Source organism: Podarcis muralis, chromosome 15 (assembly GCF_964188315.1).
Source record: "Podarcis muralis chromosome 15, rPodMur119.hap1.1, whole genome shotgun sequence".
In the NCBI taxonomy this organism is placed as follows: domain Eukaryota; kingdom Metazoa; phylum Chordata; class Lepidosauria; order Squamata; family Lacertidae; genus Podarcis; species Podarcis muralis.
The window spans coordinates 10,683,889-10,701,516 of record NC_135669.1 but is presented as its reverse complement, the minus strand read 5'-3'; the positions used below and the strand labels follow the sequence as shown (position 1 = coordinate 10,701,516).

Here is a 17,628-nt window from a genome sequence, read left to right as displayed (position 1 = left end):
TGGTATGAGCTTTCGTGTGCATGCACACTTCTTCAGATACCTCTTCAGATACTTCTTCAGATACTTCTTCAGATACTTCTTCAGGTATCTGAAGAAGTGTGCATGCACACGAAAGCTCATACCAAGAACTAACTTAGTTGGTCTTTAAGGTGCTACTGGAAGGAATTTTTTTTGTTTTGACTATGGCAGACCAACACGGCTACCCGTTTGTGATTTGTGGAACTGTTTCTTCTCAGTAAATCCTCAAGACAGAAATATGCTGAAGGTTTTAGTGGAAATTTTTATTGAATTTTTATTTTCAAATTGTTTGATGCTGGTGAAGATGTTATGACATTTTGTATTTTATATTTGCTGCAAGCTGCCTTGAGCCTCATGAAACAGAGGGCACAGAAAATAGTATGCCAATTTAAGCATACAAACATGGATAAGGCTTTGGATGCTTACTCTAGATTGTGAAATCACACTGAGATGCTTCTTAAGTAGTGAAGAAGAATAAAAATATCATAATCAACAACAACGAATAGCTCATTATGCAACAACATACATACGTGTATTGGGAAGACCCTATTCTTGCAAAGACCTCCCTAATCACTGAGTTTAGCATAATGGATGATTGCTGCAAATGGTGCCTCCTTGGACGATAGATCAATATTGACAATTAATATAGCATTCCCCATTGTCATTCTGCATTTATGGAATTAATATTCGTTGGATATTCACAAGACTCAATAGCCTAGCTCATTTAGAGGGGATATTAAAACTTTCTTTTTCAGCAGGCTTTTACATTCCAAGTGTGATGAGAGCCAAGTTTGGCTGGAATTATTCTCTTTGCTGTTAAAATAACACAGTTGATTTAGTCTGTATTTTTAATGCACATTATTTGATATTATGTGCTTTAATGCACATGATCCGATATTATAATATCTCTGAGTCCAATTTTTTGAATTCACCAAACTGAAAAGAAGGTTATAAATAATCTTATAAATACAACAGTGTATCTTTTTGCATGTACAAATATAAAGCAAAATAAATAATAGAAACATAGAATTATAGAACTGTGGAATTGAAAGGGACTCCGAGGGTCATCTAGTCCAACCCCCTGCAGGAATCTCAACCACAGAACATCATACGTGACGACATCATTTGAAATGCCAAAGGTTTTCCATCCTTCACAAACCTGTATCAAATAGAGGTCCAGACACAATTCTGCGTAAAAACCTCCAAGGAAGGAGAGTCCACTATATCTCATGGGAGACTGTTCCACTGTTGAACAGCTCTTACTGTTAGAAAGTTCTTCCTGGTGTTTAGTCGGAATCTCTTTTCTTGTAACTTGAATTAATTGGCTCGGGTCCTTCAGGGTAGGAGAAAACAAGCTTGCTCCATCTTCCGTGTGACAGCCCTAAAGATATCTGAAGATGGCTATCCTATGTCCTCTGAGTCTCCTCTATTCCAGGCTAAACATACCCAATTCCTCAGCCGTTCTTCATAAGGCTTGGTTTCCAGACCCTTGATCATCCTGGTTTCCCTCCTCTGCACACATTCTAGCTTGCCAATATCCTTCTTAAATTGTGGTGTCCAGAACTGGACACAGTACTCCAGGTGTGGTCTGACCAAGGCAGAACAGAGTGGTACTATTACTTCCCTTGATCTGGACACCAAACTATCGGGACGCTCCCCTTGATGTTACAGCATAGAATCACATTTGATTTTTTTGCTGTTACATCACATTGTTGACTCATGTTAAGCTTGTGGTCTACTAAGACCCCTAGATCCTTTTCACATGTACTGCTTGCAATGCAGGTTTCCCCCACCTTATATTTGTGCAGTTGGTTCTTCCTGCCTAAATGTACAACCTTACATTCGTCCCTACTGAAAATTATTTTGTTAGCTTTGGCACAGTTCTCCAATTTGTTAAGGTCATTTTGAATCCTGATTCTGTCTTCAGCAGCATTGACTAACTTTAGAAGTTTGCTATCATCTGCAAATTTGGTGAGTATTCCCTCAATACCTTCATCCAAGTTGTTTATAAAGACGTTGAACAACAATGGGCCCAGGACAGAACCTTACAGCACCCCACTTGTCACTTTTTTCCAAGATAATGAGAAACCATTAGAGAGCACTCTTTGGGTTTGGTCAGTCAACCAGCTACGAATCCACTTAAGAGTTACCTCATCCAGTCCACATTTTACCAGCTTTCCTGGTATTGATGTCAAGTTCGCTGGTCGGTAGTTACATGAAACTTCTCTTCCCCCCTTTTTGTAGACGGGGACGACCATTTGCCTGCCTCCAGTTCACAGGGATCCACATCACCTGTTCTCAAAGATTATAGACAGAAGCTCTGAGATTACATCCACAATCTCCTTTAGCACCCCTGAGTGCAGTTCCCATACCACCTCTTTTCCTATGCTGGGTTTCAGCTCTTTCCCTGCATCCTTTATTCTGCTATCACCAGGTTAAGCACTGTTTCCTTTAGGGCAAGGACAAAGTAAGTGTTGAGCAGTTCTGTCTTCTCTCTGTCACCCAGTGGCATTTCTCCATCTTCTCCACACAAGGGATCCACCACTTGCTAGCTCTTGGCTTTGAACATAGCCAAATCAACCTTTTATGTTATTTTTAACTTCTTTTGCAATTTCATTCTGAGCTTTGGCCTGCCTGACCTTCTCCCTGCAATTGTTGGCAACTCATGTATACACTTCCTTCATGATTTGTCCTTCTATTTCTTATATATGCTCTTCTTACACCTCAGCTCATCTGTAAGCTGTTTATGCAGTCTTCCGCTTTCTTTTCTTGTTGGAATTATCTGACTTTGTGCCTTCAAAATTTCACCTTCAAGAAATTCCCATCCATCTTGTGGACTCCTTTCTCTTTGACTATTTCTGATGAGAGCGCATGTCCAACTACTCTTAGCTTTCCCTTGCCTGTGTATAATGAAACCTGAGGGCATGATCACGTCCTCCCAAGGTTCCTTGTACTTTCAATTTGTTGATCAGTTCTTCCCTGCTAGTAAGGACCAGGTAACCCCTTGTTGCTTCCCTTCTGGGAAATGAAATTGTCAGTGAGGAATTTGTTGGAGCTTAGATTCTTGGAAAAGTCTGGGTTCCAACAGCTATTGGGGTAGTTGAAGTCTCCTATGACTACTATATCTCTTCTTTTTGAATGTTTGGTAATCTGCTCTAGAAAGGTATCATCCAGGTCCTCAGCTATCACCCACGGTAAGGTTGTTCCCTACAATTTTTACCCATATATTCTCAGGCTGCCTTCCACATTCCGAGTCATGCTGAGATCGAATGACCTGTTTAGAGCACAGCATTTAGGAGTGACATTTGGTACACTCTGGTATTATCATACAGATGACAAATCAAAGGAGTAAAAACACAGAGCTAGTTTTGCGCCGATCTTGGATGCTTTCCATATTGCTCACAACCAAAGAGCAGAAAGTGGAGTTTTACTGCCATTAGCCCTGCACTCGGAAGATTACAGCAATAATAATTTGGCTAATGCCATAACACACCAGAGACACAGTTGCATCTGGCAAGTCTCTCAGAGAAAGGTTATACATTAAATATTCTACACCTAGATGCCATTTTGAGCACTGAAAACAGTGGCATTAAAATCAGGTTTGCAAATGAGTCTAGAAAGGATAATTTTGTTAAAACTCGGAACGTCTCCCTGTTAAAACAGCCACCTAGATGATGTTCTTAACTGGAACTCCCCTAGTAAAAAGAAGCAGAAATCAGGCAAGTGGTTATTTACAAAATTGATTTTGCTTACTACATACAAGTCCTACTTAGGATATTTGCTCCTGTATTGTATCTGCCATAAAGGAAGATTTTCTGGAACTGGGTTACAGAAATTCCCAGGAACTATTTCACACAAGTAGAATTTGGCATTGTGTTTTTTATTCTTTCTTCCCCTCAAGCTGTGGGAGGAGCCCCATGTTACCTACAATGGAACTGGGGGAACTGTCCTCTCCTTGAAGGACTATGCAAAGTTACCCATTGTGATTTGAAGCCTGAGCTATGGCAGAACCAAAGTACCACAATGATCCAAACAGTCTACCTACTGCATGCAGCGCATTAAGAGAAGCAAAGAACTGCATGGTCAGCAAATCAAACAATTTCCTAATTAAGAAACATACCATCTCATGGCTCTGTGGCTTTCCCTGCAGCTTTTGGTGGTAGTCAAAGGATAGCCTGTCCAGCACAGCATGCTCTTCTTCATCCACCGTAGCCATTGAACGTTCTTTATTGATTTTACCAATGTCAATCTGCTCTTCTCCTTCCAAGATGGCACTCCACCAGTATTCACCTACTTTGCTCAGGTTAATCTGGAACAAAACAGAAGCAGCTGTAGTTCAGAGCTGGACAATCAGCAGCAGCCAGACCTGGTCTAGAGAAATATGCCACAGAATCATAGAATTGTAGATTTGGAAGGGAGCACAGGGGTCACCCAGCCCAACCCTCTGCAATACAGGAAACTTTTGCCCAATGTAGGGCTCGAACCCCCCAACCCCGAGATCTCACCCTTTGAGTCTCATGCTCTACCAACTGAGCTATCTGTCCTGGGAGTCATGGCTGTGTTACTTAGAGATCTTAAAGGAACAGACCAAAAGAATAACCAGAGTTCTGAGGAAAACTCCAAATGCAGGGACACAAATCCCTGTGCCAGAACAGAATTCAGCTGCACCTGCCATTCTAACAAGGATCTAGAAGAAATAACTTATATTATCATCATTCATCCTTTGCCAGAATAGGATACATTTATCACACATTTGGAAACCAATTTCCCAAAAACTTTGCACATTGACCTCCTCCCTGCTTAAACTATCACGACCATTTCTAACAAATGTGACACCAAGATTATTCCATTTCTTCCCAAAGGGCCTCAGCTGAGAAACAGTCTGTTTTATATGGATAAAGGTGAGTAATAATAGTTAAAAATTTACGCTGCTTTATTAGCGCTTATTAGACTACTCCATGATCACTGAAGAGCTCCGTTGTGAAAGCCAGAGGAAGTGTTCAAAATTATTCCGCATACTCCAGTTTTAACTGTTGTAGACGTGTGCCGTGAAATCCTAAGGATGTATACTTTGAAGTATGATCGGTCGTATTCAGTGAGTTTTACGCACAGATTAAGAGAACGCAAGACTGGAGCCTTTGGACAGAGTTCATTACCATACCCTACATTGTTTGTTACGCATCGCTTTGTATAAGCTCGGTAAAGTTACTAGCCTGCAAAAAATTGCACTAGGCTGTAAGGTTCACAGCAAAAGGGGAGCAGCCAGCACAGAAACACTAGCTAATTTAAAAATGCCTTCTATCAAGCGGACTGGCAGAGGAGTAACAGAGCAAGCCATTTCTCCCTCTGCCAGTCTGCTGTGCTTCTGCACTCGTCACAGAGGAACAGGAATACCATCTTCTACGGTTAGCATGGCAACCAAGTGGGCTGGCAGATCATTCCCTCCTCTACCACCCACCCACTTGCCTGTATGGAATTCCTGGTCACTTCTGGCTACTAGGCAAGTTGTTAAATACAAGGCTGAGTGGGCATGAGAATAGGTATCGGAATTACATGGTGCCTCTATCGCACTTTACAATGGATCACTGTATTCCTTACTTCAATAGACATCATGTGTGTTACTGTGCTAGTACTGAACATCCAGAATTTCCAAGGGAATGAATGAATCATAGAATTGCAGAGTTGGAAGGCACCCTGAGGGTATTTTATTTTATTTTATTTCATTTCATTTCTATACCGCCCTATACCCAAAGGTCTCACATAAAGGATCACATACATAAAATCAAAATATAACAACAATCCAGTAACACCCCCCCCTAAAAAGCCAGCATTTTAAAAAGGGTATAGGATGTAGATCAGGTCAGGTAAAGGCCTGGTTAAAAAGGAACATTTTTGCCTGGTTCCTAAAGGTGTACAACGAAGGCGCCAGGTGAACTTCCCTGGGGAGAGCATTCCACAGATGGGGAGCCACTGCAGAGAAGGCCCGTTTTCGTGTTGCCACCCTCCTGACCTCTCGAGGAGGAGGCACACGAAGGAGGGCCTCAGAAGATGATCTCAGGGTCCGGATAGGTTCATATGGGAAGAGGCAGGTATTGTGGTCCTGAGACATTTAAGGCTTTATAGGTCAAAACCATCACTCTGAATTGGGCCCGGAAACTAATTGGTAGCCAGTGCAGTTGCACCAGAATTGGCGTCATATGCTCAAACCGTCTTGCTTCGGTGAGGAACCTGGTTGCTGAATTCTGCACCAGCTGAAGTTTCTGAACCATCTTCAGAGGCAGCCCTACGTTTAACACATTGCAGTAATCTAACCATGAGGTTACCAGAGCATAGACAACAATAATTAGTCTATCCCTGTCCAGATAGGGGCGTAGCTGGGCCACCAACCGAAGCTGATGGAAGGTACCCTGGGCCACTGAGGCCACCTGGCCTCAAGCGACAGCAAAGGATCCAGGAGGACCCCCAAACTATGAACCTGCTCCTTCAGGGGCAGCATAGCCCACCAAGAGCAGGCAACCTCCCAGCCGTCTGGTCTGAGGAACCACCCACTAACAGTGCCTCTGTCTTATCAGGATTGAGATTCAGTTGTTGGCTCTCATCCAGTTCATTATTGAGACAAGACACCACTGGTCCAGCACTTCCACCGCCTCACCTGCAGATGTAAAGGAGAAATAGAGCTAACTGTCATCAGCATACTGCTGACAATGCACTCCAAACCTCCAGATAACTCCACTCAGTGGTTTCATGTAGATGTTAAACAACATGGGGGATAGAATTGAGCCCTGCGGAACCCCACATTGGAGGTTCCATGGGGCTGAAAAGCATTCTCCAAGCAACACCCTCTGCAATGCAGGAATCTCAGCTGAATCGTAATAGAATCATAATATAATGCATATCGTGCCTGCGAGAAAACGTACTCAAAAGGACATTTTTAGCGCACCAAGCGGACAGTACTATCCTCCTATGCCCTTAAGGGGGGGGTGTATTTTATTTCATTTTATTTCACCAAATTACTCTGCAAGCACAGCTTTGGGGTGGTTTCAACACCTGAGTTATTGCCTCATCTGATCCATATAGCCAATGGGGCAACAGCAAGGCAGGTTGGCAAGAGCAGATATCACCATCTCTAGAGTGACGCCTGTGTGCCAGCAAGTCGGCTTCAATTTCAGCACTAAACAAAGCATGTAAAATCTCTCACAGGACTATCTCAATGTACCCACCATACGCAACATGACAGGAAGCACCCCATCCGAATTGGTATCGCTAATCCTCCCTTCCAGAGACACGATCCAAGCACTTTGATTGGCTATGAGTGACATCATGCCCAGTTTTGTATAGCCTAAAAATTCAAGGGCCTGATTAATTTGCAGAGATAATATATAGCCATAAGTTATGGTGGCAAGAGGCCAAGCTCTTCAGCTATTATTGAACTACGCATGGATACAGCCAATTGGCTTTTGGCTTCAGTCAGTAACATAATCCTCCTCCTATCTGGGCCAATATCACAGAGTTGGAAAAAGGTACAGGAAAAAGCAACTAAACCAAAATCTCTTGGGATGCATCCCCTTCTCTATGAAGCAAAGTTAAAGCCTTTGGTGCTATTTAATTTAGTCTGGGGGGGGTGGGGGTAAGATCAAGGTTGGCATAAGATGTTTCTACACTCCCTCTCTCTCTCTCTCTCTCTCTCTCTGTGTCTTCTTCTTCTTCTTCTTCTTCCACTCGTAGCCGAGTAAGATTATCTTCCATGAACACGGTTTTGGGTTTGGGATAGGTTTTTGGAAGACACCTGTGCATGAATTTGTTTTATGAGTGTAGATCAGTGCACACTGACCAACGCACAGTCTTCACAGTAAGGCTCTATTCCAATGGGATGAGTATCACGGCAACCGGTAGATTCTTATCTGCTGCAGCCTTCATCCGCCTTCAAAGCCTTGTAACATACCGCTTGTTATCTTCCACCTGTTCTGTCATTGAGGACTTCTTGGAACATTCTTTGTCTAGCTCCTCCCCTTTGACCTTACTGCCTTGGGTGACTCTGCTGGGAGTGTGAGACTCCCGATGGCTTTGCTCACAGGGGTCATAGGAACATGCAAGCCCACTCACCACAACAAGGTGATGATCCTGTGAGTGAGACACACAGGCACACACACATGTACACACACACACTCTATATGAGCTGTGTGGAAAGTAACTTCTCCTTGTCTCATACTACTAGGGAGCACCCAGTAAAGATAATTTGCAGAAGGTGAAAGCAATTCGTCTCATAACACATAGCTTGTGGGATCCATGGTCTTTCCATAAAGGACAATTGACAGATATGGCAGCTAATAGAACCTCCACATTCAGGGGAAGTATCGATGCTGGGTATCAGATGCTTTCCTGATGTGCAGCCTACTATTGTGCGGAGAGGATAAGGAATCTGGCTAGATTAGGCAACCTTTGGGGCAGGATCCAGCAGAGCGGTCCCTGAAGTACACTGATTGGGAAATTAATATAATCTCGGCTAACTCTTGGTGGTGCAGTGCTTTGCACCAACCGAGAGAGGCACTTCACACTTTGCAAAAGAAAAAGAAAGCTATTGCACCAAAGCCCTGCAAGTTTCTTCCGAAGTACACAGGAGTGGGCGGGAACAAGGCTGAAACGGGTTACACTTTTAGCTGCCACCCCAGCTTGACGGGGCTGCATGGCCTGGGTGCACTTGGAGATGCAAGAATCTGTTCCATGACAACAAAGAAAAAGTAGCTTCGGAGAGACAGTCTGGCAGGAAGAGAAAGCTGCTCTTTGCGAGGCTGCCGGGGAGAGAAGCAAAAAAGGTCATAAATTCCATATGCTGCAAGGAGAAGGTGAAACGAAGAGGCGAGTCACATATTCACTTAAACAACTTGTTTGTCGGCGGGGTGTGGAGAGACAGGATGCACCACAACAGCCCAGACGAAGAGAGCTTCATCTGCGGTAAAGCAATCACACCAGCATGGTATTTCTAAGGAAAGTTTGCATAAGGCGCTGGGAGTGAAAAGGTCCATCTGAGGAAGCTTGTGGGAGGACTCTTTGCCTTGGGAACTGAAGCTGCAAAAAAGGAGGGCGTTCCAAGGGGAAATTGTTGCTTTCCTCAGAGGAACCCCCAAACATAAGATAAAATACTTCCCAAAATTGCTATCGTTTTTGAGATTGCTGTGGTTCTAACCTGCAACATACACCTCTCCTTAAAGATCTTCAGGAACTCCATAGAATGGTGAGGATTGCAATGTCTTTCCGCATATGCATGATGCAGCCGCATTTGTAATATTATTTGTTCAGATTGATACTCTTTCAGATTGAAAGAATTGTAGAGATGGGGCGATTTAGCTGTAGCCCTCCAGCTGTTGCTGGACCATGCAGCATGGACAACGATTAAGGACTACAAAAGCTGTAGCCCAGCAGAATCTGGAGGGCCACAGGAAAGCCACCACTGGAAGTGCCGGGAAAGGAAGACCAAAATGAGCAACAGTTTGGAGCGCCTTCGGGGGACACGATCGAGGTTTATGAAATTATACATAGTATGGAGAAAGTGGGTTGGGAGAAGCTTTTATACCTCTCTTTCTCTCTCACAACACTTGAAACCCAATGAAACAGATTGGTAGGAGATTCAGGACATACAGTACACAAAGTCGAACTCATTTTTGGAATTCACACTGGCTCAGAATAGTACACAATGTAGTGATGACACTGGCTCAGAATGCTTTAAAAGGGGTTGAAGACCCCCTTCCACTGATTTCAATGACATAGGCAATTATTTTCCAAAACCCAAAATCCATGCAATAAAGGAAACCATGTCCAACTCAAGCAAGGGTTACCACCACGACACGTTTGACCTTTGCATCCCCATGAATTTATACCCTTCCTGCCCGCACGTTTACAGGTCAATTCCGCACCTAGAGTCTAAATGTAATTTGAAGGAGCCCTAGGCGATTTTACTTTCTCTTGAAATTTTACAGCAGTTCCAAAACGCGCATAAAACAGAGCACTTGAAAATGTTCAATAGCTGAACCACTAATAACGTTAGGAGGATGGTTGAAAACAAAAGTTGGCAATGCGGCATTGTGAAAAAGTTAGGGTTGTGCTGTCACCATTCCAACCAAATAACGTACCATCCCATCTGTAGCACAAGATGGCTCGGTACAAACCGTGGTTTGGCACTATGTGAACATGCCTTATGCTTGCATGCTCCCCCCTCTTCTCCTCTTGTGTGTTCCAATTCAATTAAGCGACTTCATATTTCAATCATCTAGAAGTGGGATCTTAAAACTGAGAAGTTATTTTCGATCACCTGAAGATAAAACCTAACTTTCAGAATTTGCATGCCCTCCAGCCACTATATAGCATTATCCAATTTGGCATTTAGAACACCACTGAAAATTAATCTCTGGGTTTGCTAATATGAAGGCTATCAGCCTTCTCTTTACGTCAGCAATCTGCCTCACCAGAGATCTGTGTGTTCTCAATTGTACTAGAGACAGATCAAAGTAACTGCTAGGTTTTGTATTTTTCAAAATATGTGGGAACAGCCATTGTTCCTTTGTCCCAGCAGCCTCTGCATCCTAAAATCAGTTTACACCTAGCAATGAGTAATTTAATTCTGACTTAATCATGAGATTACCCTGCCCTGCTGCAATCTTTGGGATTTTTTTTCTTCTGAAGTGCATACTACAGTTTGCCATTATATAGAAACTGGAAAGCTATAGATCATCCGCAAATTAGGACTAGTTCACGCTAAAGAGAAGGGGAGTAGGTCAATCGGGAACACGCAAGGGGAGAGGGTAGTGACTGAGCCTAGAGCACATTCTTCTGATAACATGGGTTTGAATTCTGAAAAAGTAATCTGGATAGCAACCTTACTTCCTCACAGCTCTTCTCTCAAATCATGCACTTCTATAAATACTATGAACTTGCATAAGGTTTTTATTCAAAAGATGTTGCCCATAATAATCTTGTCAAATCACTCCTCTCAAAGCAAATATATATATAGTGCACAGGATGTATTCTTTAGATAATTTCCAAAAGAGGACAATAAACGTGGCATATTATGCACGAACATTTGGAAAGTTTTCAAATTAAATTTTTCCTAAATCAATTTTTTTACTCAGCTGTTATCAGGCAGCATTTAAATTTTCAACACTATAGTTAATATTGGGGTTACTCCCCCCAAAGTGAGATGCTGCTGCCATTGTAGCATCAGGTGGGCTGAGTCTATTTGAACCTGTGGAGTGGTTTATTGAACTGAGCCACTGGGACATTTATAACTTTTAATCTTGTAGGAGGTTGCGATGACCAATATGCTGCGATGCTCTTTGTCAGTTGTATAGTTCTGTTGACCTAAGACTGAATAAAACATTTATATATATTTTTTAAAAAAGATGGAGAGAGGTTTTTCACATACATTCTAACCAAGCAGGTTTTTCCCGAGAGCTTGGAAAGGGGAGAAACAAAAGTGTTGTGCCCAACACCCAGCACTGGTTGCTAAAAAAAGCTCCTGTGAATCTATTTTGGTCACACTCTTTGACACACTAACGAGCGTAATGGAGAAGGGTCACACACAAAATTATTATTTACAGGAGCAGAAGTTTGGAGAAGTTCCTTGTTCTCCCTTGGTCTTGGTTCTTGAAGCACAGTACTTCCTTTAAACAATTCTGAAAATGCAATTTCCTCTTAAGTCTGCAGTGCTTCCTTCCTGTCTAACAAGGTTTTCATTCTGTCAGAAAACAACACCTAGTCTACTTTGGGGAAGGAAGGAAGGAGGGAAGAAAGGAAGGCCTCACTGCATATATGACAACCAGTTCCATGATATATGTTGCTAGGGCCCCCAAACTCTAAACTGATTGTGAAGCCAATAAGAGAAGAAATTTTCAACAGCTTATGGAGTTTTTCCATTGCTTCCTACTAGTCATCCTGTATACAAAGAGGTCCAAATGCCAACACACTTATTAATTAGCAGATCCAATTAAAATCAGGCATGTGAGTATTTTGATTATCCATAAGGCTACTTGGGAGCATGGATTCTAGAATTTAACATCTTGAGTCTCTTGAACCCAGGAGAGAGAGAGAGAGAGAGAGAGAGAGAGAGAGAGAGAGAGAGAAACACCAGTTGGATTGTCCACTCTCCCATCACATGAGACAGACACCTTCTCCGACTGGAAATCTCCCAGTCATCTTTTTGGATAATGCAATATCAAACCTAAAGATGATGAAGTTAACCACCAATCATTGCAAAAGATGGTAAGTCCTCTAAGCTGGTCCTAGGGCTGGATCACATGACAGCTGAGTCAGGATAAGATAAAAGCAGTAGGCTGAGTGGGTTTAAGGCATTAAAAGATGCTGCTTCTCTAAAGGACCTGGAATTCTTACTGACATTAGCAACAGCTCCCTGAAGGAACTAACAAGCATTAGTCACTTGATTTAAACCACACAAGCAATGGTCTTAGGATGTTTTCAGCCGTGTTGACATTTTGACACTGCTTTATATCATGGGATGCAGTTCATAAGGTGTCCAAATACATTTTTGGGAGTCACAGAAATACATGGATATTATGGTAACACCATATGTTCACAAAGGTGTTTTTGTTTTTTTTACTACATTTCTTATTTCCAATCCCGGCAAGCAATCAGAAAAGTGAAAAATCAAAATTTGAAGCCAACTCCTGTGTACTTGCCTATCATCCTAGAGGTATCATTTGCAAATTAAACGCGTGGGCAGACACACACTTGGCGGCAAAACACAACACTACCAGCACATTACAAGAATGCCTGAACAGCTACCAATAGTAAATAGATGACATCACTGAACACTGGAAGATAGCTTGCCAATGCACTGCTGCAAGCTAAATATAATTATATGAAATCCCCTCCCCAAAATAATCCGCAGTTTTTTGTTGAAATCCTTTCAACTCATTTAGGGAGAAATTCACTGTCCACACTGTTGTATATCCGTATCTGAAAAGTGGAATGAAACGCAACACTTTAAAGGTAGGCAGTAAACTTGCCTCACAATAGTGCTATTCCAGAATTATGAGAGTTCACAAGAATAAATGATCAGAAAAATTATGTTTCTTATATGTCAGCGCAGACCTGTACCTGCAACTAATCTAAGTCACCTGAAACCACATTGAGAACGGAAAAAGTTAGATATGGCTCTAGAGAGATGCCAGGAGAAGGCCTGCAAGGACCAATGCTTGGGCCTCCATCACACCAAAAATGCGATAACGGGCAAAGACCTTCATTTGAGCAGCATGTGAAATCAAGTGCCACTTGGCTAAGGCCTCAGCAATTGCCTAATTATCACTTCAAAAAAAAAGAGCTTGGAGCAGCAGATCAGGATTGCTGCAGCACCTGTCATTAGCACCAACTATCGCTTGTTAATCGCAAATTTCTTAACTTAGCCGAGCCATGCATTTTTTTTCTTCTGCAAAATTTTCAGTAGATACCTGCAACCCCCCCCCCCCAAAAGCCCACCATTTTCTCCTCTGATGTTTAAAGGTAAAGGTAAAGGGACCCCTGACCATTAGGTCCAGTCGTGACCGACTCTGGGGTTGCGGCGCTCATCTCGCTTTATTGGCCGAGGGAGCCGACATACAGCTTCCGGGTCATGTGGCCAGCATGACTAAGCCGCTTCTGGCAAACCAGAGCAGCGCACGGAAACGCCGTTTACCTTCCCGCTGGGGCGGTACCTATTTATCTACTTGCATTTTGACGAGTTTTCGAACTGCTAGCGGGGCAGAAGCCGGGACTGAGCAATGGGATCTCACCCCGTCGTGGGGATTCGAACTGCCGACCTTCTGATCAGCAAGTCCTAGGCTCTGTGGTTTAACCCACAGTGCCTCCCACGTCCCTCCTTTGTTGTTTAGGAGCACACAATCAAGACACTGCACTAGAGTTTAGAAGAAATCCCAGACCCAAGGGAGGCTGAACCAAAAAATGACTCAGCTCTTTCTTCCTTGCCACCTTCATGTCTGGAACTCCCACAACACCTTCTTGTTGGCACCCCCATCTCTCTCCCACTTCAAATCCCTCCTAGTTCTCCCCTTGGTTCTCATCACCTCCTGAAACTAAGCCCAAGGGCATGGAATTGAAAGGAGGTTCTTCATCTGTTTGGTGTCACATCTTTCTTTGTAGCCTTCCATGTATTCAAGTTTAAATTGTAAGCTCCTAAGGGCAGGGATCTGTCTTTGTTTTTACTCTGTAACACAAACAAGGATGGTGCTGCATTTTTATATATAAGAAACTGCCACGGACTCAGGTTTTATGTGGAAGCCACAAGCCTACAGCAATTGTTGCAAATATGGGCTAGAAAACTGTGTTGTAGGAAAAACTTGTAACCAAAGTTTGCATGGAGAAGATCCCAGTTCCAATCAATGACACCTCCAGACAGGTCTGGAAAGATTCCTGTATGAAACCTTAGAGAGTTGTGTAAGACAATGCTGAGCAAGAGAGACCAGTGGCCTCATTTGGGATCGTGCGGCTTCTTACATAGCAAGGTTTACCTAAGCCCAAGGAGATACGTTTCTGTGTACCGCAAACAAAAAATATCCATTCTGATACTCCCCTATTTCTGACCATCTGTGCACTAAACCAGGAGATTTTATGTTATTGTTTACTGTATTTTGACCCCACCATTTCTCCTAGTAGCTCAGGGTAGCAGACACAGATCCCCACCTGAGGTTCCCCAATGAGCTTCATGGGCTTTAAAGGGAGATGAAAGTAAAGATAGGAACTAACAATAAGGTCAAGTGCAGAATAAGGGCTGAAGTAAGAAGCAGAAGGAAGCATACAGCCTAAAGTTAGAGCAACAGCAATCCTCAAGTTAAACAGATTGGGGCCCGATCAGTGTACTGACGTCCATGCAAGAAAAGCAGTACAGCACATGCAAAGTAGAAAGTGGATGGAGTGATCTTCTGGTGCAGCTAAATTGGTAGCTCTGTAGCAGAGCTAAGGAAGCAATGTCTCTGTTCCAGCCTTCAAGAAGAAGTCTTGGCATTCCCAAATCAACCCAGAAGCAACTAAAGCTCAGAGACTTTCGAGGGGGAAGCAGACATGTACCGAGAACACACATGCCCAGTGAAAAGGAGAAGTTGTGCTTACGAGGATACACTTTCCTGGTTCCAGACTCCAGACAGAGTTCTCTGTGTTGATCTTGTGAGTGAGGGTGCCTTCCATGAGCACACGTGGCCCACTTCCCTCCACCACAGCCACGCGAATTGAACTACTACCGATGTTCACAGAAACCTGGAGGGAGGAAAAACAATAGATAAGAAAATTAGAAAGGTAATTTCACCCTTTGTTGCTCCTTCCAGATGACCTGAATGGAATTACAATGCGGGACAAACAGTGAGGTTTACAGTAAAAGGTAAAAGTACCCCTGACCGTTAGGTCCAGTTGCGGACGACTCTGGGGTTGCAGCGCTCATCTCGCTCTATAGGTTGAGGGAGCCGGCGTTTGTCTACAGACAGCTTCCGGGTCATGTGGCCAGCAGGACTAAGCCGCTTCTGGCGAACCAGAGCAGCGCACAGAAACGCCGTTTACTTTCCCGCCAGAGCGGTACCTATTTATCTACTTGCACTTTGACGTGCTTTTGAACTGCTAGGTGGGCAGGAGCTGGGACCGAGCAACAAGAGCTCATCCCTGTTCGAATAGAGGGGATTCGAATGCTGACCTTCTGATCGGCAAGCCCTAGGCTCTGTGGTTTAGACCACAGTGCCACTCACGTCCCAGAGGTTTACAGTGAGTAACTTAAAATATCTCTTATCGTTTGTTATCTTGCCTTTCGTTTTTACTATAAAGGGCCCAGGGCCACTTAAAAAGACAAAACACAACACAGGTTTTGTTTTAAAAAGAACAATGTTGGCATAGTGAGAGACTAGGAGTAAGAAGACCCTCTCAGATAAGGAAAGCTATAATTGTATATAATTTCCACCATTATTCCAAGGTATAGAGGCTTACTAAAGTAACCCTGATCATTCTAAGGGATCGAGACAAAAATAATTTCTATACATTAAAAGAACTCTTTAACATATCCTAGTGAAATTCCTTGAGTTAACAACAAACAAAACAGAGTGTAAATTATGGGGGAAAGCCTGCAAAGCTTTCTTTCATATAGACATCGGGTCCAGAGGTTCTATGATCAGTACCATGATTGTGTACAATTATCATGATGAACCGCGGAGACTGTCATATGGCAAATCCAGCAAGATATGTGGGGCAGGTGACTTGCCGCTTGTCAAGGGAGGCAAGGGCAATATAGTACTGCTGTATATTCGGTCTTCCTAATCCTATATATGGGGAAATGGTGATGTGTGGTGAGGAAAGAAACTGACTCTCATATATGGTCTTCATATTGAAAACTAAAAAACCCTACCCACCCCCCTAAAAATCAAAGTCCTTAAAAGCATGAGAGTTTGCAATAGATATGCTTGCATGTTTTTGAAGACTTTATTCAGAGTTTGGATCTCACTTGAAATGTTCATGTGCTATCACTGTTTAGGTAACTTTTAGTGACTCATCTTCTCAGAGTAAGAAGTAAACAGAGATGGAGACTGCTTCAGTAAGTAACTGTGTCGCAACTGCATTTGAAAGATGGAAAGAACTAAAAATAAAATGGGACACTTTTGAGAGATAATTGTCTAGAGCAGACTATCGAGTCTTAGAAGAGATGAATACCTTGTGCAGCAAGCCAGGAATGGAAAAGTAGGTTACTAATCCAGAACTTAGAAGAAATATGTATACTAAAAAGGGTTGTGTGTGCCTGCAAAGGAATGTCAGAAGGAGCTGCTTATCTTGCAACAATTTAGTCTATTTTTAGAAAATGTAGTATTAAAAGAAGAACTAACAAAAAACCAAAACATAAGTCATGAGGATAATCTTAGAAGAAAGCCCTGGGGAAATGGGAGGACGAAAAGATGATGAAAGGAAAATGAGCTATAGGGCAGAATTTATCATTATACTGGTAATGTCCTTTGCTTTTGGGACCCGATTTTTGCTTTATTGGCACTGTCATGAGCATAGTTCCTTCCAGAAAGACAGTTGAAAATATTTGAGGACCATTACTTATGCAGAATGAAGCAGCAGCAATGAAGCCCCACTCTGACCACAGGAAGTTCTGTTTATCAGAACCCCAACTTATGTTTAGCAGAACCCCAACTTTACCTTCCAGTGACCACAGTTCTTCTCCTGACCTAGTAAGGACTAAACCTTTTGTAAATGCATAGAATATGCACAACCCTGCAACTGTATTGGACCAAATAACATAGCCTTTTCATCAGATTGGCTGGACACAAAGAATTTTGATCACTGGACTGGACAGACTGCACACCTTGCTTGTATGCTGTGCATGACACTGTTGTTGCAGGCCAGGTTTTCACAATCAAAATAAAGTTCCTTGCTTCATTTATCACCAAACAGCAATAGTGTTATAAACAGGACGCACTGCTATTATGCTATGATTTACACTTTTTCGTGCACTACTGAGACTATGCATACTATGAAAATGAGGAGCCCAGGGTTCCAACAAATTAACCTTGACAGTGAAAAGGATTAAAAAAGGGTGCAGATTTGACACACACAGAGCTCAATAGTTGTAACAGC

General features: G+C 42.8%; 1 protein-coding gene across 1 annotated transcript in view; it reads right to left on the bottom strand.

Moving 5' to 3' along the window:
- The window catches only part of NUDCD3 (NudC domain containing 3), a 55,897-nt gene that overhangs the window by 3,300 nt on the left and 34,969 nt on the right, over positions 1–17,628 (bottom strand). The window contains exons 4-5 of the mRNA XM_028707554.2: positions 15,130–15,273; positions 4,139–4,327 (exon numbers count right to left, since the gene is read on the bottom strand). Of these exons, the coding sequence (XP_028563387.2) occupies positions 4,139–4,327; positions 15,130–15,273 (333 nt within the window). The remainder of the gene's footprint in view (positions 1–4,138; positions 4,328–15,129; positions 15,274–17,628) is intronic.